The following is a 27,997-nucleotide window of genomic DNA, read 5'->3' as shown; positions in this document are numbered from 1 at the left end:
TTCTACAGAAACGTGTCGAGAAACATCGACCATGTGTTGAATCCGACTATAATTTACATATTTGATTTTATAATAACTAGGCAAAGAGCCCGTGCGATATCGCACGGGAACTCATTTTATAAAGAATATATTATAATCTATAATTTATAATTTTATATGCCTGATAAAAAAAATTAAATCATATAAATAATTAAATTTAATTTTGATGATTAAAATATGATTTACAAAGTATTCAAATATATATATATATATATTTTATAAACCTTAATGTTCCCTTTAATTTTTTATCAAAACACATATTGCATACAATTATGTCTTCATCATTATTAAGTTTTTTCATACATTTTTCACATGATAGTTATCTTCAACCACTTTTTGAACAAAATGCAATTTTTTTTGCATGATATATAATTTTTTTTCCTATTTAAGACATAATATTAAAATTATTAGTTTATAATTTTAAACAATTATAATTTATATGTTGGTAATTGTTATTTTGTATATTTATCTACCTGCTTTATTTATTGAAAATGAATATCCAGAAAATTGAATATTGTAATAAATATATGTTGATTTACGTTAATATAACCCGTCTCATTTATAATATTTTTTTTAAATTTTGGGAGAGTTCTTATAAAATACCAACACTTATTATATAAACTAACACATTACTTAAATAAAACCAATATTTTTTAAAGCAATCCCACTTTGAGATTAAAAGATACCTTGTTTAGATGAAAAGTTGCAACTTTGACATTATTTTTTTCACCATTTTATTATTAGTAAATTAGCGAAAATTTGATTTGAAAAATGCATGGGAGAGACTATTTATAGATTTTTTTAAAGCCTATTTGAATAGTCACAACCCTTCAATATGAATAGTCGCATTCTTATAATACTCACAACTTCTCACTTTTTAAAAGATACTAGTGAATAGTCACAACTTTTAGACTATTTTTAGAAGGACACAACCTTACAACATATAACTTTTAGAAAAGACACAACTCTCTACACATATTTTTCAAAAGACACAACCTTTCAACATAATTGAAGTTCACAACCTTAGGAATTAATTGGAAAAGACACAACCTTACAACATAGAACTTTTAGAAAATACACAACCCTTTACACTACTTTTTCAAAAGACACAACCTTTCAACATAAGTGGATTCACAACCTTAGAAATTAATTGGAAAAGACACAACCTTCCAACATAAAACTTTTAGAAAAGACACAACCCTTTACACTTCTTTTTCAAAAGACACAACCTTTCAACATAAGTGGACTCACAACCTTTGGAATTAATTGGGATTGCTATTATTAGTAGAAAAACAATCCCACTTTGAGATGAAAAGACACCTTATTTAGATGAAAAGTTGCAATTTTGACATTATTTTTTCACCATTTTATTATTAGTAGATTAGTGAAAATTTGATTTGAAAAATGCATGGGAGAGACTATTTATAGATTTTTTAAAGCCTATTTGAATAGTCACAACCCTTCAATATGAATAGTTGCATTCTTCTAATACTCACAACTTCTCACTTTTTAAAAGATACTAGTGAATAGTCACAACTTTTACACTATTTTTAGAAGGACACAACCTTACAACATATAACTTTTAGAAAAGACACAACTCTCTACACATATTTTTCAAAAGACACAACCTTTCAACATAATTGAAGTTCACAACCTTAGGAATTAATTGGAAAATACACAACCTTACAACATAAAACTTTTAGAAAAGACACAACCCTTTACACTACTTTTTCAAAAGACACAACCTTTCAACATAAGTGGATTCACAACCTTAGAAATTAATTGGAAAAGACACAACCTTCCAACATAGAACTTTTAGAAAAGACACAACCCTTTACACTTCTTTTTCAAAAGACACAACCTTTCAACATAAGTGGACTCACAACCTTTGGAATTAATTGGGATTGCTATTATTAGTAGAATTTTTCAAAAGACACAACCTTTCAACATAATTGAAGTTCACAACCTTAGGAATTAATTGGAAAAGACACAACCTTACAACATAGAACTTTTAGAAAAGACACAACCCTTTACACTACTTTTTCAAAAGACACAACCTTTCAACATAAGTGGATTCACAACCTTAGAAATTAATTGGAAAAGACACAACCTTCCAACATAAAACTTTTAGAAAAGACACAACCCTTTACACTTCTTTTTCAAAAGACACAACCTTTCAACATAAGTGGACTCACAACCTTTGGAATTAATTGGGATTGCTATTATCTATATATAATAGCAAACTGAATTTTAGTATCCGCTGACGTCATCCTTTTTTTATAGGAAAAAAAAGAGAAGATCTAACGTTTCAGATTGATTTGGTATTCAATCTAAGGGTTCTGTGTGTTCTAGGTGATGTCATCTATTTGAAAATAGAACTTAATCCAATGGTTAAAATTAGCACACCTTTTAATCTAAGGGTTGAGATTAGACTTACCTTTTGTTTGGAAGAAGACGTCGCTACCGAAGCTTCGTGTGTCCGTAGTGAAGCATTGCGTCCTTTAATGGAGTTGTGACCCTTGGTTCGCATCTCTTCCTCTGTTTATATTTGATAACCAGTTTACTATTCTTTTTTTCCTCATTTTTTTATTTCTCCTTTCTGTTTCGTTTTTTTCAAAACAAAAACTTTTTTTTTTCAAAACAAAAACTTGAAACAAATTATAGTTAGTTTTTATCCTCGTTCTGTTGGCTTTGGGTCGCATTGTTCTTTCTTCTCTGGTTTTATCCGGAGAGTTACATTGGTTTCATTTGTCAAGTTGGCATCTTCAACCGCCTTGGCTGGCTGATTTCAACAGGGCGTATGTTATACCCAATCCTGAGTCAGAGTTTCTGGTGAGAAACCGAGCATATGTTTCTCTGGGGAATCGAAGTGGCTTTCAGTTTACTGTTTCAGAGTAATGGAGTACAACGAAGAAGCTTCCCGTGTTTGACTGTTTTGTGCCACTGAAACAACAGGGAATTGAAGAAGAGTGTTTTAGAGGGCACGTGTTGAGAGCAACAAAAAGTGTGGTGGTTAAAGATCTTTAAGACATAACCTTGGGTTGTTATTGTTCATCCAACTCATCTGATTAAGGTTTCACAGCCGTGTGTAGACCAGAAAGGAGATTGGTATCACTGATTTTGCGGGTACGAATGTGATAAATATAAAACCATCTTTTGACAATATACTATATGCATTTTTTAAAAGAGAATTGATGATATCTTATAATTTATTTTCCAATAATATAATGAAACTGTGCCATATATATTATATAATGACTTTTAAGTAGAGTTGAAAAGTCTTTTTAATGTATTCTTCTGTAAATAGTTTATGCTATTTATGTTACAATTTCAAAGAGTTTATCTAACAGTTGTGAAGTTTGAAACTTAATAAGGTATATATTTCTAAACTTTTTACATTAAAATATAATTTACTATTTTTGGTTATATTGAGGAAACTCAGTTTCAAATTTTTTTAGATTATTACACTCCATTCAGTGAATGTTTTAAACATCTTTCATCTTCGAGAACTCTCTGCAACTTATATTTGACATCACATAATATTTAATGCATCAATTGTTTCCTATCTAATGTTTAATAATATTTTTTTGTATTTTTGGTTTTAATAAGGAGGAAACTCAGTTTCAAAATTTTTTAAAACATTATTTTCTATAAGAAAAATTCTAATTAAATATTTGTAGATTAATTATTTAAACAGTAAATTATTACCTAAGGTTGAGACTAAAAGTTAAGGTCTCCATTCGCATGTAGTTACATCTCTTATAATAGTCATTTCATTTTTTCAGATTTTTCATATATGTGTCTTCTACAAAGACCATTTGTGTTAAAATTATACTATGATAAACAAAACAATAACAAAACTATATTATCACCATTATATTCTCTCCACAAGTCATCTACTGTTTAATCTTCAATCAGTCTTTTATTATTGTCAATATCTCATACACCAGTTTTGCAGTCACTTAATCACCATTATAATTATTTTTCATTTATATAATCTTTTGATTGCTAATCAGTATTTTAAAAATAAATGAGTTATGCGTGCTGCACTTGAGAATTATCAGATTACTCAGATTTTCACGATACTCATATCAGTACTTCAGGCGCAACGTCACGAACCAAAAACTAAAGAAACAAAATCAGGAAAATAAATACGAAACAATGAAAATTGAGTAGACTGAAATACAAAAACAGGGAGAAAGTACAAAATCAGAGACGACATAAGTTGGAATCAATAAATAATCTGAGAAGAGAATAAAGGAAAGCCACAAGCGGATTCGTCGACCAAAAAATAAGAAGCAGTTGACTCTACTCCTCCCACCCATTACTAACCATTCAAAAAGAGATCAGATCACAGAGACACTCAGATACTGCAGAGACAAATACTTATACCATAATAGGAGAAAGATAAACAAAATTAAAGGCAGAAATTAATCGACATAAGACGAGCATATATGAAAACAAAGCTTTCTGAATTGACGATAGATTGAAGCAAACGAATAGTTTACAAACGATTACGTTGAAAACGATTCTAAGATTCTGGGCGCAAAGATCGATGGATTAAGAAAAGATGTATCGAAGAAGACTCAACGCATTTATGAATTGAATGTTCACCAGAAAAATAATTGACCAAATTTGGGCCAGAGAGAAGAAAACCCCAGAGAAGAAGAAGAAGCAAAAGAGAGCCTTTGATGAATAAATTACAAAAAAAAAGACTACAACCATGTACCATCGATTTATTAATAAGTGTGAAAAGAGACGACTCTTGAACAAGATGACGGTTCTGCAATTCGTGAAAGCGGTGCCTTTGAGGAGCCATGACTTGTGGAGACTAAAAGTTAAGGTCTCCATTCGCATGTAGTTACATCTCTTATAATAGTCATTTCATTTTTTCAGATTTTTCATATATGTGTCTTCTACAAAGACCATTTGTGTTAAAATTATACTATGATAAACAAAACAATAACAAAACTATATTATCACCATTATATTCTCTCCACAAGTCATCTACTGTTTAATCTTCAATCAGTCTTTTATTATTGTCAATATCTCATACACCAGTTTTGCAGTCACTTAATCACCATTATAATTATTTTTCATTTATATAATCTTTTGATTGCTAATCAGTATTTTAAAAATAAATGATTTCAACGGGGCGTATGTTATACCCAATCCTGAGTCAGAGTTTCTGGTGAGAAACCGAGCATATGTTTCTCTGGGGAATCGAAGTGGCTTTCAGTTTACTGTTTCAGAGTAATGGAGTACAACGAAGAAGCTTCCCGTGTTTGACTGTTTTGTGCCACTGAAACAACAGGGAATTGAAGAAGAGTGTTTTAGAGGGCACGTGTTGAGAGCAACAAAAAGTGTGGTGGTTAAAGATCTTTAAGACATAACCTTGGGTTGTTATTGTTCATCCAACTCATCTGATTAAGGTTTCACAGCCGTGTGTAGACCAGAAAGGAGATTGGTATCACTGATTTTGCGGGTACGAATGTGATAAATATAAAACCATCTTTTGACAATATACTATATGCATTTTTTAAAAGAGAATTGATGATATCTTATAATTTATTTTCCAATAATATAATGAAACTGTGCCATATATATTATATAATGACTTTTAAGTAGAGTTGAAAAGTCTTTTTAATGTATTCTTCTGTAAATAGTTTATGCTATTTATGTTACAATTTCAAAGAGTTTATCTAACAGTTGTGAAGTTTGAAACTTAATAAGGTATATATTTCTAAACTTTTTACATTAAAATATAATTTACTATTTTTGGTTATATTGAGGAAACTCAGTTTCAAATTTTTTTAGATTATTACACTCCATTCAGTGAATGTTTTAAACATCTTTCATCTTCGAGAACTCTCTGCAACTTATATTTGACATCACATAATATTTAATGCATCAATTGTTTCCTATCTAATGTTTAATAATATTTTTTTGTATTTTTGGTTTTAATAAGGAGGAAACTCAGTTTCAAAATTTTTTAAAACATTATTTTCTATAAGAAAAATTCTAATTAAATATTTGTAGATTAATTATTTAAACAGTAAATTATTACCTAAGGTTGAGACTAAAAGTTAAGGTCTCCATTCGCATGTAGTTACATCTCTTATAATAGTCATTTCATTTTTTCAGATTTTTCATATATGTGTCTTCTACAAAGACCATTTGTGTTAAAATTATACTATGATAAACAAAACAATAACAAAACTATATTATCACCATTATATTCTCTCCACAAGTCATCTACTGTTTAATCTTCAATCAGTCTTTTATTATTGTCAATATCTCATACACCAGTTTTGCAGTCACTTAATCACCATTATAATTATTTTTCATTTATATAATCTTTTGATTGCTAATCAGTATTTTAAAAATAAATGAGTTATGCGTGCTGCACTTGAGAATTATCAGATTACTCAGATTTTCACGATACTCATATCAGTACTTCAGGCGCAACGTCACGAACCAAAAACTAAAGAAACAAAATCAGGAAAATAAATACGAAACAATGAAAATTGAGTAGACTGAAATACAAAAACAGGGAGAAAGTACAAAATCAGAGACGACATAAGTTGGAATCAATAAATAATCTGAGAAGAGAATAAAGGAAAGCCACAAGCGGATTCGTCGACCAAAAAATAAGAAGCAGTTGACTCTACTCCTCCCACCCATTACTAACCATTCAAAAAGAGATCAGATCACAGAGACACTCAGATACTGCAGAGACAAATACTTATACCATAATAGGAGAAAGATAAACAAAATTAAAGGCAGAAATTAATCGACATAAGACAAGCATATATGAAAACAAAGCTTTCTGAATTGACGATAGATTGAAGCAAACGAATAGTTTACAAACGATTACGTTGAAAACGATTCTAAGATTCTGGGCGCAAAGATCGATGGATTAAGAAAAGATGTATCGAAGAAGACTCAACGCATTTATGAATTGAATGTTCACCAGAAAAATAATTGACCAAATTTGGGCCAGAGAGAAGAAAACCCCAGAGAAGAAGAAGAAGCAAAAGAGAGCCTTTGATGAATAAATTACAAAAAAAAAGACTACAACCATGTACCATCGATTTATTAATAAGTGTGAAAAGAGACGACTCTTGAACAAGATGACGGTTCTGCAATTCGTGAAAGCGGTGCCTTTGAGGAGCCATGACTTGTGAATTGAAAACGACGATTGAAATGTTGACGACGATTGATTCAAATTCTGGAGCTTCGAAATACATACCTTGTTATCCCTACGAAACTCAACCTCCTTCCAACAGCGACACAATTTCTCAGAGTCTCAAACAAAGACATGGAATACCGCTTGTGAACAACTCTGACATCGAAATATATATAGCCAGAGCAAGGTAACCGGAAATCACAAGAAGAGATCCTGCGTCGATAAACCACCGATGCTTCCCTAACCTATCGTTCCCCGTAACGTTGGCTTCGTAAAATGTAAACTTGATAAAACCGCTCCAATATATAAACTTCTGAAGAGATACAACTCTTCAAAAATAAAGCTGTGTGTGAAAGGATGCAACCCTTGGAAATATTTTCTGCAATTTTTTTACGTTTGGACGCCTTTGAGGAGATGCGATGGAGGCGTCGATTGCTAATGTAAGTCATGGCGTCATACTCTTCATCTTAAACAAAATTGTATCCGTTGGATTATATTCTCAAAACCATTCTCACCCTTAGATTTTGATTTTTTTTCCTATAATAAAAAGATGACATCATGGCTTAGATTAAACAGGTTTGCTATTATATATTAGTAGAAAAACAATCCCACTTTGAGATGAAAAGACACCTTATTTAGATGAAAAATTGCAATTTTGACATTATTTTTTTCACCATTTTATTATTAGTAGATTAGTGAAATTTGATTTGAAAAATGCATGGGAGAGACTATTTATAGATTTTTTAAAGCCTATTTGAATAGTCACAACCCTTCAATATGAATAGTTGCATTCTTCTAATACTCACAACTTCTCACTTTTTAAAAGATACTAGTGAATAGTCACAATTTTTAGACTATTTTTAGAAGGACACAACCTTACAACATATAACTTTTAGAAAAGACACAACTCTCTACACATATTTTTCAAAAGACACAACCTTTCAACATAATTGAAGTTCACAACCTTATGAATTAATTGGAAAAGACACAACCTTACAACATAGAACTTTTAGAAAAGACACAACCCTTTACACTACTTTTTCAAAAGACACAACCTTTCAACATAAGTGGATTCACAACCTTAGAAATTAATTGGAAAAGACACAACCTTCCAACATAGAACTTTTAGAAAAAACACAACCCTTTACACTTCTTTTTCAAAAGACACAACCTTTCAACATAAGTGGACTCACAACCTTTGGAATTAATTGGGATTGCTATTATTAGTAGATAAAATTAAAAATCATCTACAAAAACCAAACGAACCAAAACTTAAAATCAACCGATACAAAACCAAACCGAACGGTTCTTGTAAGCAACTGAAACATGTACAAGAAGATTCGCTGTGCAAAGAATGCTGTCGGTAAAATTTTCCCGGCCGCCGGAAAAACAAGATCTCATCTAAAAACCTCTCAATAATTTAGCAACGAATACTTCACACGCAACACAATCATACCCTTTTCAACGCCTAGCTTTGCTCCAGTGACAAGCCAATGTCCAGGCAAATCTTGTGGTCCTTTCAACATCTCTGATGAATCAACAATCTTAGCCAACTTCCCTGATTGCCCCGACACGTCCTCTCTCTTCTCCTCGGCCGAACTCGGACCTCCCGGATCGAGTCTTTCCGAGGAAGCAACCGGTGTGTGGTCCCAAACAGACCGTCTTATTGTGCATCCAGGGACTTTAGAGAAGAGTAGTTTCAAATGCAAAACGCTCTTTGTTCCGAAGTTCCAAACACCAAGCTGAGCTCCGGTGACAATATGAACGCCAGAGAGATCGCCTATGTGTGTCTCCGTATATTCTATAGGAGAGGTGCTTACGTGAGAGAAGTTCTTCCATTTGATAGGCTCAAACCAACGGCTATCTTGTTCCTCCGGTCCTTGCCACTTCGGTGCACCTATAGGCACGTGAGAGTCCCAATGTGGCTGCAAGATCTTGGGGAGAGACACCAAGTGTTGTAGATGGATAGAGAGACGGTTTTGTTTGCTTCCTTCTAAGCTTAGCCTGAGACCCGTAACCGGTTTACGCCCAACCGTTACTTGATCAGCGCTGATGAATAGTTTTGGACCCATTAAGCTGAAGTGAAGAGATTTACACACAGGCTCTTTGCGTTGGAGGTTGCTCTGTTCAGGAGCCCATGCTCTAGCTATTTGGAAGTCCAAGAAGTATTGTAAATCTTCCATAGGAGGCTTATCTGACAAAAACATCAAGAGTAGTGTCTTTTATGTTTATGAGAATGTTAAAAACAGTTTGATTTTTTATTTTAGAATAGAAACTCACACTCCAAGTAAAGTTCGATAGCACGAGTTAAATGCCGTAGACCAGGCACACCTTCGAGGAGAGCGACTGATAGGTATAAACATACTTATTCGAGAAGAAGGTGGAAAGGAGCTGAGCTGGCAAGTGAGAAGGGAGCTGAGGAGCTTAAGTGACACGTGGAAATCATCAGAAGAAAGAGGGATGAGTATAAATAGATTTGTAGAATGGCAGTTAGAGATCATCGATCATTTTACAATAATATTGATCTAAGCGTATGAGCTTGATCCTTACTCGTATGAGAGTGAGAGATTCGATCGTATGAGATCGTCTCTATTGTTGTAATTTGATTGAGCAAACCTTTATAAGAAGTATTCAGTTGAGTATAGACTTTTATACTTAACAATTGGTGCGGTGAGCGTGTTCGTTACGACGCGACGGTGGGAATCGAGCTGATCGGAGCTTGATTTGAGCTGCGGAGAGTAGTTCCGGCGAAGAGAAGTTTACCGGCGAAATCGTAAGAATGTCGAAGGCGAAAGTTGGGGAGCCCAGTCCGTCGCGAGACGAAACGGAGGAGGAAACCGATAACGAGTTGCAAGATATGGATCTAGAGTTCTTGAAAGGAGGCTACATTCGATTGAATCGCGCAAGAAAAGAAGCAGATGCTCGATTCGAGGAGCTCAATCAACGACTCGGTTCTATCTTACAGATCTTGGAGAAGTCAAACAATCGCAACGACGATCGTCCTCATCACGATCCAAGATCATCTAATCCTCAGGTATATCACTCGAACTGGGAACGAAATCCGGAGGAACGAGTGCTAGGTTATCGATCTGGTGATATGAATCTTGCAAACAGAGAATCGATGCTGCGAAAGATTGAAATGCCACTGTTCTCCGGGAAGCAACCTTACGTTTGGATTACGGAGGTCGAACGTTGGTTTAGTATTGGGAAGTATGATGACACAGAAAGGTTGGAATTGGTGGGGCTGAGTCTGGAAGGAAAGGTGAAGAAATGGTTTGGATGGGAGTTGAAAAGAAGAGGATTCAGAGATTGGAGGGAGTTCAAAGAGAAATTGGTATTGAGATTTGCTGAATCTATTGAAGAAGAACCAGAAATACGCTTGTTTTCTATCAAACAGACGGGGTCTGTAAGCGATTACATCTCGGAGTTTGAAGAATTGTCAGGGTTGGTTAAAGGATTGGATGATAATCTTTTGATCAAGATTTTTTACACGGGGCTCAACCAAGAGATGAAGGAAGTGATAAGAATAAAGGAGCCAGTGGGATTGGAAAATCATATTGCTGCTGTGTTGAGAATGGAGTCTAGTGCCTTTTGCAAGGTGGTGAGTGAAGCAACTAAACATGACAAGATCGAGCACAAGCAGCATCAACACAACCCACTAAGGTCTTCGTCCCATTACAATTCTCACAGAAGATATGTTGATAGTGAGAATAAGTTTACGAGTGCGGGAGGATCTTCTTCTACGACCGCTCAACAAAAGAAGGAGAGTGAGAATAGCAGTAGTAATGAGAGTAAAGTGAAGAAATACACTAATGAAGAATTGGACAGGATGCGTAAAGAATTCATTTGTTTCAAATGTGGAGCTAAGGGATGGACAAGAGCTCACAAATGTCCAAATAAAGATGTAAGAGTGATGACTACACTCAACGGGTTACAAATGGAAGTCGTGGAGGATCAAGAGGACGACGGAGAAGAGTTCTTCTTTGAGGCTCAGATGCAAGAGTTATGCACATTGTCATTAAACTCGTATTTGGGTGTTGGTTCGCCAAAGACCACCAAGTTATATGGAAAGATTCAGAAGACTGATGTGATAGTGATGCTAGACAGTGGGGCATCTCACAATTTCATTACTCCATCGATTGTGACGAAACTTAAGTTGAAAGTTTGTGCAGAAACAAGTTTCGACATCTTGCTAGGAAATGGAGCCTCAGTCAACAGTTTGGGCGTGTGCAGAGAGGTTTCGTTCCAACTAGCAGATGCGACTTTCACATCAGATTTTATAGCTTTGGAACTCGGAATGGTTGATGTTATTTTAGGCATTCAATGGCTCGAGACCTTAGGAAGATGTGAGGTGGATTGGAAGGAACAAGAACTGTCCTTTATTCATGGAGGAGTTAAAGTGACATTGTTCGGGGATCCATCACTCCACACTTCCAAGCTCTCTATGAAGTCTTTGTCTCCTATTTCTACTAAGGTAGTAAAAGGAAGAGAAGAGCTTTTCACTATCTCTAGTGGGGTAACATCAACCGATCCTATGATTCCGGATAAGCTGTTAGACGTACTGGCTGAGTTTGATCAGGTGTTTGCATTGCCGACGGCTTTGCCTCCTTTTAGAGGAAAGAATCATGCGATCAATCTCAAACCAGGGGTGACTGCTATCTCTGTGAGACCATATCGTTACCCACACAACACTAAGGTGGTGATGGAACAAATGGTCTGCGAAATGTTGGAAGCAGGGATAATCAGAGAGAGCACAAGTCCGTTCTCAAGTCCAGTTTTGTTGGTAAAAAAGAAAGACGGATCATGGAGGTTTTGTATTGATTACAGGGCATTGAACAAGGCTACGATACCGGATAAATTCCCAATTCCTGTAATTGATCAACTATTGGATGAGTTGTATGGCGCCTCCGTTTTTTCTAAGCTGGACTTACGCTCGGGCTATCATCAAATCCGTATGCAAGAAGAAGACATCCCAAAGACTGCTTTCAGGACAGTAGAAGGGCATTATGAGTTCCTAGTGATGCCATTTGGACTCACAAATGCGCCGGCTACATTCCAAGCATTGATGAACTCCATTTTCAAGCCATATCTTCGAAAATTCGTTCTCGTATTCTTTGATGATGTGCTAATATACAGTAAGACTGTCGAGGAACACGCTGAACATTTACGGCTGGTACTTTCAGTGTTACAGGAGCATAAGTTGCTGGCTAACCGTAAGAAGTGTTCGTTTGGTCTTCAGCAGATTGAGTATTTGGGTCATATCATATCCAAGAACGGCGTAGCGACTGATGCGATCAAAACCCAGTGTATGAAAGAGTGGCCATTGCCGAAATCAGTGAAACAATTGAGAGGATTTTTGGGACTAACAGGCTATTACAGGCATTATGTGAAAGGTTATGGTTCGATCGCAAGACCATTGACAGAATTACTAAAAAAGGACGGTTTTCAGTGGTCTAAAGAAGCAGAGTTGGCGTTTGATTCACTTAAGAAAGCAATGGTAGAAGCACCGGTTCTAGCTTTACCAAACTTTGAAAAACCTTTTGTTATTGAGTCAGATGCATCAGGCTTTGGCGTAGGGGCTGTATTGATGCAGGATGGTAAACCAATTGCGTTCTTCAGTCACGGTTTAACAGAGAGAGAGCAGTTGAAACCAGCTTATGAACGCGAGCTGATGGCAGTGGTTTTGGCGGTTCAGAAATGGAAGCACTACTTGTTGGGGCGTCAGTTTGTGGTTCATACAGATCATCGAAGCTTAAAATACCTGTTGGAACAGAAGGAGGTAAATATGGAATATCATCGCTGGCTGACGAAGTTATTGGGCTTTGATTTTATCATCGTGTACAGGCCAGGTTGTGATAATAAGGCAGCGGATGGTTTATCAAGGATTGAGAGGAACGTGGTGAGAGAGATGAGTTCGCTGTTGTTGGCTCTTACTATACCAGCAGCACTTCAAGTGGAGGATATATATAAGGAGATTGAAGCGTGTGTAGAGATTCAGAAGAAAATTCAGTGGATTAAGGAAGGCAAAATTGTTAATGACAAGTTTAGAGTGATTGATGGAAAGCTCTGGTACAAACGCAGATTGGTCATACCAAAGGATTCAGCCTCCATTCCACTACTGTTATCAGAATATCACGATGGTCAACAAGGAGGACACTCAGGAGTTCTAAAAACAGTTAAGCGGATTCAGTCGATGTTTCATTGGGAGGGTCTGTATCAGAGGGTGCAGAAGTATGTTTCTGAGTGTAACATTTGCCAAACTCACAAATATTCTACACTAGCACCAGCAGGATTGTTGCAGCCATTACCCATTCCGAATCGTATTTGGGAAGATGTGTCAATGGATTTCGTGGAAGGGCTTCCAGGTTCTCAAGGGGTTAATGTGATCATGGTGGTGGTTGATCGGCTTAGCAAATATGCTCACTTCGTTGGACTGAAACACCCGTTTACTGCGGTAGAGGTGGCTTCAAAATTCGTTTCTGAGGTTGTTAAGCATCATGGTTTTCCGCGTTCAATTGTCTCTGACAGAGATCGAGTGTTCTTGAGTTCGTTTTGGAAGGATTTGTTCAGAGCTTCGGGAACTAAACTCAAGTACAGCACAGCTTTTCACCCACAAACGGATGGCCAAACGGAAGTGTTAAACAGATGTATGGAGACGTATCTCAGGTGTTTTGCGTCCAGTCATCCAAGAACGTGGCACAAATTTTTATCTTGGGCTGAACTATGGTACAATACATCTTTTCATACAGCTTTGAAAGCTACTCCTTTTCAAGTGGTTTATGGTAGGGAGCCACCAGCTATTGTTCGTTTTGAAGAAGGTTCAACGAACAATTATGATTTGGAGATGGCTTTACGCGAACGTGATGCGATGTTGGTTCAGATTCAGCAGCATTTGCTGCGTGCTCAACATTTGATGAAAGCAAGTGCGGATAAGCATCGTAGAGAGTTGAGTTTTGCAGTAGGGGATTGGGTATATTTGAAGCTAAAACCATTCAGGCAACACACTGTGGTCCGTCGTTACTGTCAAAAGCTGGCAGCCAAATATTTTGGGCCTTATGAGATCAGTGAGCGCATTGGGAAGGTTGCTTATCGATTAAAGTTACCAGACGAGGCTCGTATTCATCCTGTGTTTCATATCTCGCAATTGAAGGCAGCGCTGGGACATGGACAGTTTGTGCAAGCCATTCCTCCTGTTTGTTCTGATTTGACTGATATGGTTCTGCAACCAGAGAACATCGTTGCATCACGAGTCACGGAGGCTGGCAAGGAAGAGTTGTTGGTGAAATGGAGGGATCGTTTGGATCATGACAATACGTGGATGTTGCTGGAGGAGTTTAGGCTGCAATTTCCGTCATACAAGCTTGAGGGCAAGCTTAATTTCAAAGGGGGGAGTATTGATAGGTATAAACATACTTATTCGAGAAGAAGGTGGAAAGGAGCTGAGCTGGCAAGTGAGAAGGGAGCTGAGGAGCTTAAGTGACACGTGGAAATCATCAGAAGAAAGAGGGATGAGTATAAATAGATTTGTAGAATGGCAGTTAGAGATCATCGATCATTTTACAATAATATTGATCTAAGCGTATGAGCTTGATCCTTACTCGTATGAGAGTGAGAGATTCGATCGTATGAGATCGTCTCTATTGTTGTAATTTGATTGAGCAAACCTTTATAAGAAGTATTCAGTTGAGTATAGACTTTTATACTTAACAGCGACTATAGGAGTAAAAGTCATGTTAATAATATCTGGAGCTGCGGATATTGTCTCAGCCCAACGAGCATGGCTTTGCTCAAGATCGTCACCTCCTCTTCGCCTAAAGATTACTGTAATATCCTACATGAGAGAGCTGTTTCAGGTAAAAATCTCTTCTTATTTAAAATTATGGACTGTGACGTTTTTACTAACCTTGTCTTTGTGTTTTAAGGGTTCGGTAGTAATAGATTGAGTCTCTGCTTTGTGAAACCTGTGTTCCTCCATGTTGTTGACATAGTTCTCGATTTCAGATACTGGTAAAGGAGAAGTCTGATGCTGTCTGATGTAAACCATGTCTCTTCCACCAATTGTAACCGACGTTACAATATGAGTCCCATAGTTTTCGATAAAGCTGAGTAAACAAGTGGAGACACCATATCAGAATCATGTTAAATATCATCTACTCAGACCATGGCCGGCCCTGAGATTTTGGGGCTGTAGGCGATTTAGTAGTATTTCAATAAATTTTTTTCTTAACAAATTTGAAAGCCTATGTCAATGTAATTTTTTTTTCAAAAAATTTGGGAACTAGAGTTGAATGTTTCACTTGGTTTTGCTCAGGACCGGCCCTAGAACTGAAGAAAACAGAGTGTAATAAAACCACTGAGACCATAAGATGACTATACCTAGCTAAGGAAGCAGGATCCCATGAGGAAGGAACGGCTTGTTTGATGTCGTTGCGCAAAAACAAAGTAAGCTTAGCCAGTTTGACTTCATAAAGAGGAATAACGTAGCCAACAAGTGCAAGAGACTTTGTGGAAGCTGCATCTACTTGCCAAGAACCGGTATAATTGAACATGGCGTTAAAGCATCCTAGTGGTATGTTCCCTTTTACACCTGACCTCTCATTAAAGTTTGCTGCCATCTACCAAAAAAGAACAAGAACATATTAACAAACAGTTTCCCTTAGAATCTGAACTTACAAATGCACCAATTGTCCCAGTTCAAAGTCAAAAGTTTCCAAATTTAGAAAAATCCAAAAGATTAAATACCCTAGGATGGTACGAGCAAAAGGAGCTTAATGTCAGAATGGAAGTTTCAACAATAGGACAAAGAAGTCACCTGGTGGAAGCTGCAAACAGAGATTCTATCTATGTAAGGTTCGCCTAGTGAGCACTCGATATCAGCGGGGACATTAGGAAGAAGAAACCCATCGGTCAACTCAAGATCTCTGTTTTGTCCTTGTTCGATACGAACAAGTCTTGAACCAGGAGCTCCTTTGCAGTACAGAAGACGAACATCGGATGTGACATCGAAACCACGACCTAAAGCTTGGATCGCGCTGTGAAGCGTCGTCTTCAAAGCTTCGGAGCTCGGTACGGTCGAGTTTCCTCCTTTACGATTCTCCATTTGATACGGTTGACTAATCTTGAAAGACCATGAGAAGAAGAAGAAGAAAGTTTTGAGCATTCGATTTAGCCTCCAGTAATCAAGAAACCGCGTTTGAGATTTTTTGTTTGTTTGTTTTTTCTTTCTTGTGTGTGATTGATATCAAGAAGATTCTTAGTAGGCTGACTTGTCTTTTTCCTTTTGTTGCTAGTTAGATCCTTTCTTCATTACCAGACAGACACATTCTTTGACTTTCTGTATATTTTTCCCTTTTTTCCAGGGTTTCCATTATCATGACTCGTTTTTAAAATTGAGCATATAACATTTTACTAGTAAAAATTTCGAAAAAATTAAATGTCTTTGAAAAGTAAGTTGTGTATAGCTGACAAAAAAATTAAATTGTATATTTGTATCTTAATCATTCTCTTATATATACTAATTAAAATAACAAATTTTTTTTTTGAAAAGATGTTAAACATATCATGTATTTGCTAAATTATTTAAATAGTATTGATTTCTATCCAATTAACATGGATTCCCTCTGTTTCAGAATGTATGATACTTTAAAATATTTTTATTATTTCAAAATGTAAGATGTTTTATCACTTTATATTAATATCTTTATTGAAATCTGTTTAATCAACTATATTTTATAGTTTTTTTAAATAATTTTCACTGAATGATTTTAATTTTATATTCTTAAAAACGATTTTTAAAGCAAAGTAAAAGAAAATTAACCACAAATGACCATTCTATTATTCAAGTTTAAAATGGTTTGGATAATCATATCAGAATAGAATAACCAATAAAACAAAAGACCTGGTTGAACAGTTCTAACTGTCTCCGAAGAATTTAGGATACCATGACATCTAAGAATCTCCTCTTCAGTTCTTTTATTTTTTCAACTCCATTGAGAAAGTTGGTCATGCCTAAAGTTCAAGTAGCATAACTATCAAGTCTTTGCAATTAGACCCAAATTTCTTATATTTTCATTTTAATATTATATTTTTTAATAAATGTTTCTTTTATCATATATATTATTTTAAAATAATATAAATATAAACCAAAAATAAAAATAAAATATTTTTTTGATAATAACAATTACATGTGGGGTTTAATGAGGGGTCCCACCAAAATGTGAAGAATCGGTTTTAGAAAGCCCAAAATAAAAACTGAATTTGTATGGTTTTTTGTACTATTCGCAGGTCCCACCGACATGTGGCGGTCCGCTATTGATGTACTTTTTAATTTAATTATTTTTTTCAAACAAAGAATAATTTTTTTAAAACACTTTCACGGTTTCAGGGATAATGATGGCCTTAAAACCGTCTACAAACCTAAACTATAATTAAAAAAATAAAAATTCTAAAGTCTGAGAATTAGAGTAAGCTCAACAAGTATGAATGTGACGTTCTTATATAATACTAGGTTCGTGTCCGCGCTACGCGCGGATTATGTATTTATATTTTTTTCTGTTTAGATAAATATGAATATGTGTTATTGATAGTTTTATCATTTTGTATCAGAAAACCTACAAACTTTGTGCTTGAAAAGTACGATAAGATTTTGGGTTCCATTTTGTTAATGTTTTGTTGATGATATGGGCGTAAATTTTATTTGTAACGCTAAATTGATGTATATAAGTACCAATCTGCACATAATGGTAGAGTAAACTTAGTATTGCTCATTTTGAATAGGGTTGAGTGAGAAATAAATTATATAATTGATCAGAGATGGTTAGTGGTTCTACTTGGTGTAGCATAAAAGTAAAAATTATTATAGAATTTTTGTTAAGCAAAGAATAATATCAATACATGATGTCAAAATATAAAAAACATAGGCTAGTGAAAGAAATTATGCCGAAAACATTGGCTTTGTTAAATCAAGTGGTAGGTTTGTGGTGGCGTAGACTTTGGTTCCATTGTTTTTATTTCTGGTTTTATCTTTACAAATTTGTATGAAGCATTAGCCATCTTCTTGTTGAAGTAAAATCAGATTCCTTTAAAAAATTTAAAAGATTTTGGAGGGGTTCTCCACAAAATAATGGATCCCATAATTACATACACATATACAATATATAGATATACATTTATGGCAAGTTTAGAACTATAGTGGGTAGAACCTCCATTGGAGCTCTTAAATAGAAGAGGATATTAATTTCCCTAGTATTAATGAAAGGAGTTTTTTTTTTTTTTTGACAGCAAGACATTCACAGATTCATATTGACTCTGTAAACCAAATCGACAACTCTGCATCCATATGAACGACGAAAGACGGTTGTTTCCTAGCACTACGTGCCAAGCTATCCGCCCTTAGCTTCTCCGTTCGGGGTACATGGATGACGTCTGAGTTGATGAAGCTTCTTTGTAAAAGCTTGATATCTTCCAGGTAGCTTTCAAATGCTGGCCATTCTTCTGGTTCCGAAACCATCTTCACCAATTGAGAACAATCCGTTGCAAACGTAACCTGAAACTGTCGTAAGTTCTTCATACATTCCATTGCCCAAATCAACGCCTCCACCTCCGAGTGAAGAGGTGATAGACACGCCCTTACATTCCTTGCTCCCAACAAACCATCAAAACCCGGTAAGGTACTATACCATCCTTGTCCCGAAAATAGTTCCTTCTCTTTCCACGAACCATCTATAAAACACCATCGTCCTGTAGTTTCTAATATAGGTCTGGTCTGCACTTGCCTCTCCCTTCTTTGATCAGTGATTAATGAAAGGAGTTAGAAGATATTGTTTAAGGTTGAAAACTTATATGCTTTAATTTTCATAATTTTTGATTAGCTTGTGGCGAAGATAACTTTATGTTGTGAGATGTGTGCTTTGTAGAAGCAAAATAATTAACATAGTATTTTTGGGTTTATTATTTGGTTTATTGTTAATTAGTTCTAAAACTATCTAAAGCTTAATGAATTTATAACATTGTTTTGAAAATATAGCATCTTATACTTAAATATGTCTATTAAAATATTTATTTTGTAAACTAAAATAATAATTATTTGATTTTTTAAATTATGTAAGTATTTTTTTGGATATACTTATTTATTTTGCATACTAATTTTCAAAAAAAAACATACATTTTTCTTATATTTTTTTTTCAAAATATATCAATTAAAAAGATCAGTAAAATTATGATTTTCAATTTTTTGTATGAAAAGATAGATTCATATCTTAGATAAATTTCTTAACTAAATGCAATGAATAAAACTAATCTGATTTGGTCGAATTATTATCAGAAATATTTTAATTCCGTTTAGAGAGATATGTATTTCAATATATCTGAACATGAATAACCGAATCAATCTAGATTCTTATAAAAAATAAAAAATTAACTTTATAATATTTTTTATTTTATACATATAAATTAAGAAATGACTCAAGATACATTGATAAATGAAAGTGAACTTTTAATTAAATTTTTATGATTTAATAATTTTGAAAATTTATATATAAGCACGAGATTATAAATTTTAAATTGATCAATACTTTAATTTTTATATTCAATTCTCAATACAAAATATATCAAATCATATATAATTCTATCAAATTTACAAATCTAAGACAAAATATATAACTAAACTAAATGCATTAACAAAAATAATCAAATTTATAAAAATAAGAATATTATGGTTGAATTCAAAAAAATATATATAATCTAACATACCTTAATAATAACCAAACCGACCATATACTTTATATGCAAATCACATGTCTAATTAAAATAACATAATATTGTTTAAAGTAATCATTGTAGTGTAGTTACTTTATAAACTGAAAATTAGCTAGTATATTATATGAATCTAATATTATTTATAAGATAAAATATAAATATCATAATAAGCTAAACAAAAGAGTGACTTATTTAAATATTAATAATAGATATAAAGTTTTAGTAGCGTTGGTGCTCATCTTCACTACTTCAGTTGTGTTGCATGAGCTTCGAAGCAAAGAAAAGACAATTTTCTTATAACACAAATGGTATTGTTGAATCTCTGCGTTTTAACAAACCATCTAAAATAATTCCCACTAAACATGTTTAGCCAAACAAAATCAACCTTAAATGTTAATGTACTAATATTCTCTGGTTTTGTGTGCTGGCTTGTTTTTGTAGTCGTTTCTTCTCGGTTTAGACAAAAGTTTGTCTAACTGAACTTCCACACATTCTTAACCTTTGAGATCTATATTACTTCTAAGTATACACACAAATAAAAAAAACCCTAGCTTCTTTGCTTTGTTCTCTTTTTATGGACTGTTATACCTATGTATCTTCATTTTTCCAACATAAAATATTTGCTTAATTGTACCTGAATTGAAAAATAATAATTGAATGGACTTAGTTTCATTGATACCAAAGCAGATTCAGTTTGGTTCACAGTTTGTCTTGAAACCAAATTCGGATGCGGCAAATGTGACCTTTGGCGATGTCACTGAGGAAAAGCTCCTGGGTCTCTTGTAACTTCTGTTGTTTCTCCAACATCATCTGTAGGTACCATCCTGTTTTTAATTTGTATTTGCAAGGAGCTTTGGATATGGGGCATATAAACAAAACAACATCAAATATAATAGGACTGATTCTCTTTTTGGTTAGAAAGTAGACAAAGGTTATTTTTAGCAGCTATGCATGTGATATAATTACCTCGATCAGCTCAAAGAAACGTTTCTAAGCTTCCACTTGTGACATTGGAGCTTATGTGATCTCGAAGCTCCTTGTAAAGAAAGAGTGACAAAATTAAACATGTACGAAAGAATGTCAAGAGATTTGATATCTTTGAAAGAAATTTAAGAGATTTGATATCTTGCCGTTCTGTATTTACATGCGTAACAAACTATAAAGACAATAAACAGTAATTAATTGATTGCAGTAACACATTTCTTCCACAGTTTCACGATGGCAGAAGCTAGCTCATTATTCCTCCCTTTACATATTAAGGAAAAAGGAAAAGACTGTTAGGAACTTAGGAGCTGGAGGAAGAAAACCTCAGGCCAAATGCAGAAGAATCATAACTTAGTTAATACCAAAGTAAAGAGAACAAAGATTAGTATCAGCAAATCAAAAGGCAGAAATTTAAACACAAATATTAAAATATTGCAACTTGTATAAACCATTTCATGATCTTATCCCTTCCCATTCTATAAACCTACTCATGAACTGATTTATTTTTGTGAAAAGAACTCGTTTGAGCAAGTTACCTCACTCTCTCATGAATTCTTCAAGATGCTTATGCACAACTCTCCCTGAAGCTTAACTATAGAGAAGACCAGTGGCGGACCCAGGATTCACTTTAACCTGGGTCAAACATGTAACCAAAAAAAAAATTGTGAAAAATGTTTGGTGTCAGAGGGAGTTGAACCCAAGTTTTAGGGGTGTCAAAGTGCAATTTAAACGAAAAATGCTAGAGAATTTTCAATGTTTCTACCTACAATTTAATATTTATCATATTTAAGGTGTGTCATGTGACACCCTATTAGTCTGAGTAGGTCCCCCTCTGGAGAAGACACACAAAGTGGCGAGGAAGCTGGGTAAAAAATAGGTAATGCAAAGTACCAAGGATGAAATGAAATGGTAAAGCTTGAGAAAAATGTTTTTGTAAGTAGGTAAGCTCTTCATCACTCAACTTGCTCGAGTGTTTGGTTGGAAACGCCTAGGTGGAGGTCCATATCCATCCAAGTCAATGATCTTGAAAACTGAGAAGACAAAAAATGGTTAGAACTTGTAAGCTATGACGACATAATTAAAATGGCCAATGCTAAAATCAGAAACTTTATAACCCATTGTGTAGCCTCTTAACTTATTTTGGAGGATAGGTTCAAAACCCGAAATCATATTTTGTCACCACAATCTAACACAAAATTTGAAACTTAACTGAAATTTGATAATATGAAACAGTAGAAAACATACCAAAAGAAGTTGGATCGAAATGTTTTCTTTTCTATTTTTCGGGTTGTCATCATCACGGAGGAGTAGATTCTTCATCTCCTCCTTCTTTTAAGATGGTCCTCCTCGTCCTTCTTTGAGCCCATCATTTTCAATTGGAGAGAGAAACAGCGACGGAAGACTTGCCGGTGGAGAGGAGAGAGTATCCAGTGGATTTCATGTCCGTAAATGTAACTGTTTCTGCAGAGTTTCAATTAGGAAGTTAATCAGTAGTGACGAAGAGGAAGAGTCGGGGAAGAGTCACGCTTCATAAATGGTGAGATGAGTTGAACTCGAGTAGTTTAATAAATGTAAACACAGCCCAAATGAAAACACAGATTCATGGCCCAAAAATTCTTGATGACATGGACAAATGATTGGTTGGGAATATTTCATCCTATGTGGACAGTCTAAGAAGGCTTGAATATAGTTCCTTTTATATAGTAGGATTAGAGAGATACAAAGATTGTTATTCTTGTTAGGGCCAACGAAGTCTTAGGTTTATGAAGATTTAGGGTTTAACAATCGCGACAATGACCTTTTTTGAACTTTTTTGCATATCTTCGCATCTAAGGGTGTTTAGTGTTCATAAAGCAAGAGAATATACCAAAGATCAATTGCGACAATGACCTTCTGCCGTATAATTATGACGTTTTCCGGTTCTCATCTTTGGAAAGGAATCGGTACAACGGTGACTGCCTCGTCTGGCGTGAAGAATTCTCTCATCTGGTAGAGGGACATTTCCAGCGTCAAGGCTGCTGATGATCTATCAAAAGTCAAAGATGTTCGAGAAATATAATAGTTTGTAATATTTTCTGTGCGTTATTGAGTATGGCCAATAGCCTGTATATATACAACCGAGAACGTCCTAATCCAATACGGACTTACATCATTATCTCAACACTATTAGGATTTATCTAAACAATATAGTAGTTATCATATTACTCCCCCTCAAGTTGGAAGTGTAAGGTTTCGCACACCCAACTTGGACAAAAGATCTTCAAACAGTGGGCGAGGGAGTGACTTGGTAAGCATGTCCGCGAGTTGATTCTTGGAAGAAACATGCTCAAGAGATATGAGCTTAGACTTGTATGCATCGCGAACATGATGACAATCTCTCTCGATATGTTTAGTACACTCGTGGAATACTGGATTGGAGGCAATATGAATGGCAGACTTACTGTCACAGTAAAGACGCATTGGGAGAGGATGCGATAGAGTAAATGAGTCGTAGAGTTCTTTAAGCCATTTGAGCTCCTTAACCGTGACTGACATCGCACGATATTCCGCTTCTGCAGAAGATAATGAGACGGCATCTTGCTTCTTGGCACGCCAAATGACAGGAGAGTCACCAACGAAAATAATATATGCACTGAGAGAGCGGCGAGAGACGGGGCATGACGACCAATCAAAGTCACAATATGCGCTTATCTGCAATGAGTCATTGGCTTTGAGCAAAATACCTTGTCCTGGAGAACCTTTAAGGTAACGAACAACTCGAAGAGCTGCCTCCCAATGAGGTAACAAAGGCTTCTGCATGAATGTGGAAAGAATATGTACCACATATCCAAGGTCTGGTCGCGTAGTAGTTAGGTAAATCAGGCGTCCTACAAGTCGACGATACTGTTGTGCATTTGCAGGTGGTCCCTCAGCTTCAAGGAGTTTTTGGTTAAGTTCCAACGGAACGTAGCATGGCTTGGCGCCTAATAGACCAGCCTCGGAGATAATATCTAGCGGGTATTTGCGCTGAGAGAGGTAGAAGCCAGAGTCATTCCGAGAAACTTCAATGCCCAAGAAGTATTTTAATTTTCCAAGGTCCTTCATCCGAAAACACTTGCCTAGATAGTCTTGAAATTCTTGTAAGGCAGTAGCATCATTGCAAGCTATAATGAAGTCATCAACATAGACTAGAATATGGAGACATATCGACCCACGAATTTTGGAAAACAGAGAATGATCAGCATAATCATGTGAGAAACCAAACTTAGTGAGAACCTCAGCCAGTTTGGCGTACCAGCATCGTGGAGATTGTCGCAACCCATGCAGAGACTTCTTTAAGCGACATACTTTAGTAGGATCGGAGCCGGTAAACCCTTGCGGCAACTTCATATAAATTTCCTCTTCAAGATCTCCATGCAGGAAGGCGTTCTGGACATCCATCTGATGTACCAACCAACCCTTCGCAGCAGCTAGTTTAAGTATAATACGGACTGTAGAAAGCTTTGCCACAGGAGCAAACGTCTCCGTGAAATCTTCTCCCTCCGTTTGATTGTTACCAAGAACCACAAGCCGAGCTTTAGGTCGCTCGATTTGATTGTGCCATCAGCACGGTACTTGTACGAGTAAAGCCACATGTTCCCTAGAGCTTTCCTTCCTGGAGGAAGTGTTGCTATTTCCCATGTATTGGCAGCGTCAAAAGCATCAACCTCCTTACCCATCGCCTCATTCCATATCTTATGCTTAACAGCTTCTTTGAAAGACCGAGGAACTTCGTTGTTGGTGATGGCCGCGAGATACACTTTGTGGGAATCTGAAAACGCATGGTTAGAAACATAGCTAGAGATAGGGTAAGGAGTGTTACCTGAGACCGTTTGCAGAGGACCATGATCAGTAAGAGCGAGATCGTGAGAGGGTTCATTAGTCGTGAGAGCAGAGTAAGTCATATAGTCCTTGAGAAGTACTGATGTTGTCTTACGTCGTAACCCGCGACCAAGAATCTCAGGTAAGCTAGGAGTAGTAGGAGACGCTGTTTCAGTTGGTTCCAATGGAGCCGGAGGTGAAGTTGGTTCAGTGTGTATTTGCTCCTCGGTAGTGTTAGTATCAATAGGTGAGGATGGAGATGACTGAGCCATGGGAGCAGGAGTACTAATATCAATCTGCTCAGTCTGTATCGCCGTATTCTGATCAGTAGTAGTGGTAGTAGGATCGTTGTTGGTATTATTATCAAGTGAAGTAGCGGTAGGTAAATCAGATTGTGTGTGTGGTGAACTCCCCCTGGATTGAGGAGCTGGTAAGAGCCAATCTTCAATAGTATTATCGTAGTAATTAGTAGGAGGGCTAACATAATCCTCTGAATCAACACCAGGGAACTTTGATTCAGAAAAAACAACATCCCTGCTCGAAAAAAAATCTTTTGTAGTGAGATCATAGAGTTGCCATGCTTTCTTGCCATAGGGGTAACCCACAAATATGCATTTTCGACTGCGATCACCAAACTTATCCTTATCTCTGGACCGGCGATGTGCAAAGCACAAGCATCCAAAGACTCGTAGTTGATCGAAGTCAGGCTTCTTATTGAAGAGGAGCTCGTAAGGTGTTTTTCCATGGAGAACTTGCGATGGTGTGTGATTGATTAGATGAGCTGCTGTGAGTATACTTTCGCCCCAAAACGATGGAGGAAGGCGAGCTTGGAGCAGACACGCGCGAGCAATGTTAAGGATGTGTCGATGTTTCCTCTCAACGCGTCTGTTCTGTTGTGGTGTGTCAACACAAGAAGTTTGATGTTCAATACCATTGTCCTTGAAGTATTTCCGAAGTACTAAGAACTCTGAACCATTATCAGTTCGTATCTTTTGAACTCGTTTCCCAAATTGGCGTTCACAGAGAGCAAAGAATTGCTTTAGGAGGTCTGAAACTTCGGACTTCTCTAACATTAAATAAATCCACACCGCTCTAGAGTAGTCATCGACAATAGTTAGAAAGTATTTAGCTCCACATGACGAAGAGGTTTGATAAGGACCCCATACATCACAGTGTATCAAAGATAATGCAGAAGAAGCTTTATTAGAACTATTTTGAAAAACACAACGAGTCTGCTTGGCTCTAAAACAGATCTCACACGAGTTTGCTTGATCAGAATCAAAACCAAGTTTGTCTAAAAACGGTAAAGAAGATAAAACCCTAAATGAGGGATGTCCAAGTCGCCGGTGCCACAGCTCTGAAGTAGATGAATTCTTAACCGTAGCACGATGAACACTTGCAGCTCTGACTCCCGTGAAATAATAAACCCCCTCTCGTTCTTCACCCGTTCCAATCAGGGTCTTCGTAAAACGGTCCTGCAACACACACAAAGTATCTGTAAATATAGCTATGCAACCAGTTTGTTTAAGAAGGCGAGAAACTGAAATCAAGCTGCAGTTGAAATCAGGAACATATAGAACATCAGTCAAGTAATAATCTTGGCTAAGCTTAATAGTGCCTTTTTCTGAGCTTTAGAATAACGTCCATCAGGGAACTTGATTGTCGAAGGTAGAATATCAGTGACATTGCATAGCAATGATAAATTGCCGGTCATATGATGTGAAGCGCCTGTATCTATAATCACATCAAGAAACTTTGCTTTACCAGCCAAATTTTCAGTTGAGATGTTAGACCGTTGTTGAGTAGATTGGAGTAGCTGAATTATTTGAGAGATTTGATCGTCACTTATTGAAGTTGAAGATGTGGTATTGTTAGTCACAGCTCGTGTAGAATTGGTACGACCACGACCACGTCTTCCAGTAGAAAAACGACCACCACGTCCTCGCTGTCCCGATCCAGACGAGCCAGTTGATTTTTGTTGCTCATACCACCAGTCTGGATATCCATGCAGCAGAAAACATTCTGAATTCTCATGTCCTTTTCGAGAACAATGAGTACAGAATATATTAGGATCACGAGAACGAGAAGAAATTGTTGTAGCCGCTGGACTTGTTTCTTTTGTAGAAGATATGTTTTGGACAGAGAACCCCACGGTCTCTGTTTTAAGCTCTGTAGTGCGCGCCGTGTTGTTGTGTTGTTCTTCGCGGACCACACGTGAGTAGACATTATTTAGATCTGGAAGAGGATCTTCATCAATGATCTGAGAGCATATGTTGCGGAAGCGAGACTCGTCGAGTCCAAACAAAAACTGTGTACTCGAATATCCTCACGTTCTTTTTCTATATCAGTTGAAGCTTCGCACGTGCATGAACAAGTTGTTTTGAGATTGTCAAGCTCTTCCCATAACTTTGTAAGTCGTCCATAGTAATCAATAACCGTCTGGCTGTTTTGTTGACACGATCCAATCGCATCACGGAGTTGATGAATCCGAACACCATTACGAACAGAGAACCTTCTCTGGAGAGTTTCCCAGAGCTTCTGAGCCTCGGGAACAAAGGTGACAGTAGAACGTATCTTAGGATCAATAGACGTACGTATCCAACCCACGAGCATAAAGTTAGTAGCCAGCCATCTCGAAAGATCCGGGTCTGTCGTCGGTTTTGGTAATGATCCATTGAGAAATCCAAACTTCTGTTTGGCTTGGATAGAATTAGAGAGCTCCGTAGCCCATTCAGAATAGTTATCACCACGCAACAAGACGGAAGCGATGAGAGCACCAGGATTATCGGATGGATGGAGGTAGTATGGGGAGGAGTTCGAGTTAGTAATAGCTGTAGTAGGGGGGGGGGGGGAAGAGATTACATCAGAAGTAGAAGTAGTTTCAGCCATGTTTAAAAACACGGTTCGTCAAACAACGAAAAAATTAGGTCAAAGAATCTTATGCTCTGATACCATATAATAGTTTGTAATATTTTCTGTGCGTTATTGAGTATGGCCAATAGCCTGTATATATACAACCGAGAACGTCCTAATCCAATACGGACTTACATCATTATCTCAACACTATTAGGATTTATCTAAACAATGTAGTAGTTATCATATTAAGAAACTGCTGGATCGTATATAAGGAAGCTTATAGGACAGTTGAAGAGACGTTAAATACGTTTACCAAAGAAGATGGAGTTTCCA

At 36.2% G+C, this 27,997-nt stretch overlaps 1 protein-coding gene and 1 long non-coding RNA gene across 3 annotated transcripts; one reads left to right on the top strand and one right to left on the bottom strand.

Moving 5' to 3' along the window:
• LOC103828944 (MACPF domain-containing protein CAD1) lies at positions 1 to 27,997 on the bottom strand. Of its 2 annotated transcripts, XM_033274803.1 has the most exons (7): positions 16,041 to 27,997; positions 15,605 to 15,843; positions 15,132 to 15,330; positions 14,937 to 15,059; positions 9,509 to 9,569; positions 8,459 to 9,422; positions 1 to 75 (listed from the first exon to the last, which is right to left on the bottom strand). In XM_033274803.1, exons 1-6 carry the CDS (start codon positions 16,386 to 16,388, stop codon positions 8,641 to 8,643), a joined length of 1,752 nt encoding a protein of 583 aa, XP_033130694.1. In that variant the 5' UTR covers positions 16,389 to 27,997; the 3' UTR covers positions 1 to 75; positions 8,459 to 8,640. The 2 variants fall into 2 exon arrangements, with proteins under 2 accessions (XP_033130694.1, XP_009102830.3); XM_009104582.3 differs by lacking the exon at positions 1 to 75 and having other exon boundaries at positions 8,426 to 9,422; positions 9,509 to 9,576; positions 14,944 to 15,059; positions 16,041 to 27,994.
• On the top strand, positions 2,114 to 7,161 carry LOC117126524. Its single transcript, XR_004449156.1, has 2 exons — positions 2,114 to 3,771; positions 4,883 to 7,161. It is a non-coding gene; the product is annotated as an uncharacterized LOC117126524 (long non-coding RNA).

The sequence above is a fragment of the Brassica rapa genome, chromosome A07 (genome assembly GCF_000309985.2).
Source record: "Brassica rapa cultivar Chiifu-401-42 chromosome A07, CAAS_Brap_v3.01, whole genome shotgun sequence".
NCBI lineage: Eukaryota > Viridiplantae > Streptophyta > Magnoliopsida > Brassicales > Brassicaceae > Brassica > Brassica rapa.
The sequence above is the reverse complement of the archived record's forward strand: the minus strand, read 5'-3'. Positions and strand labels throughout refer to the sequence as shown.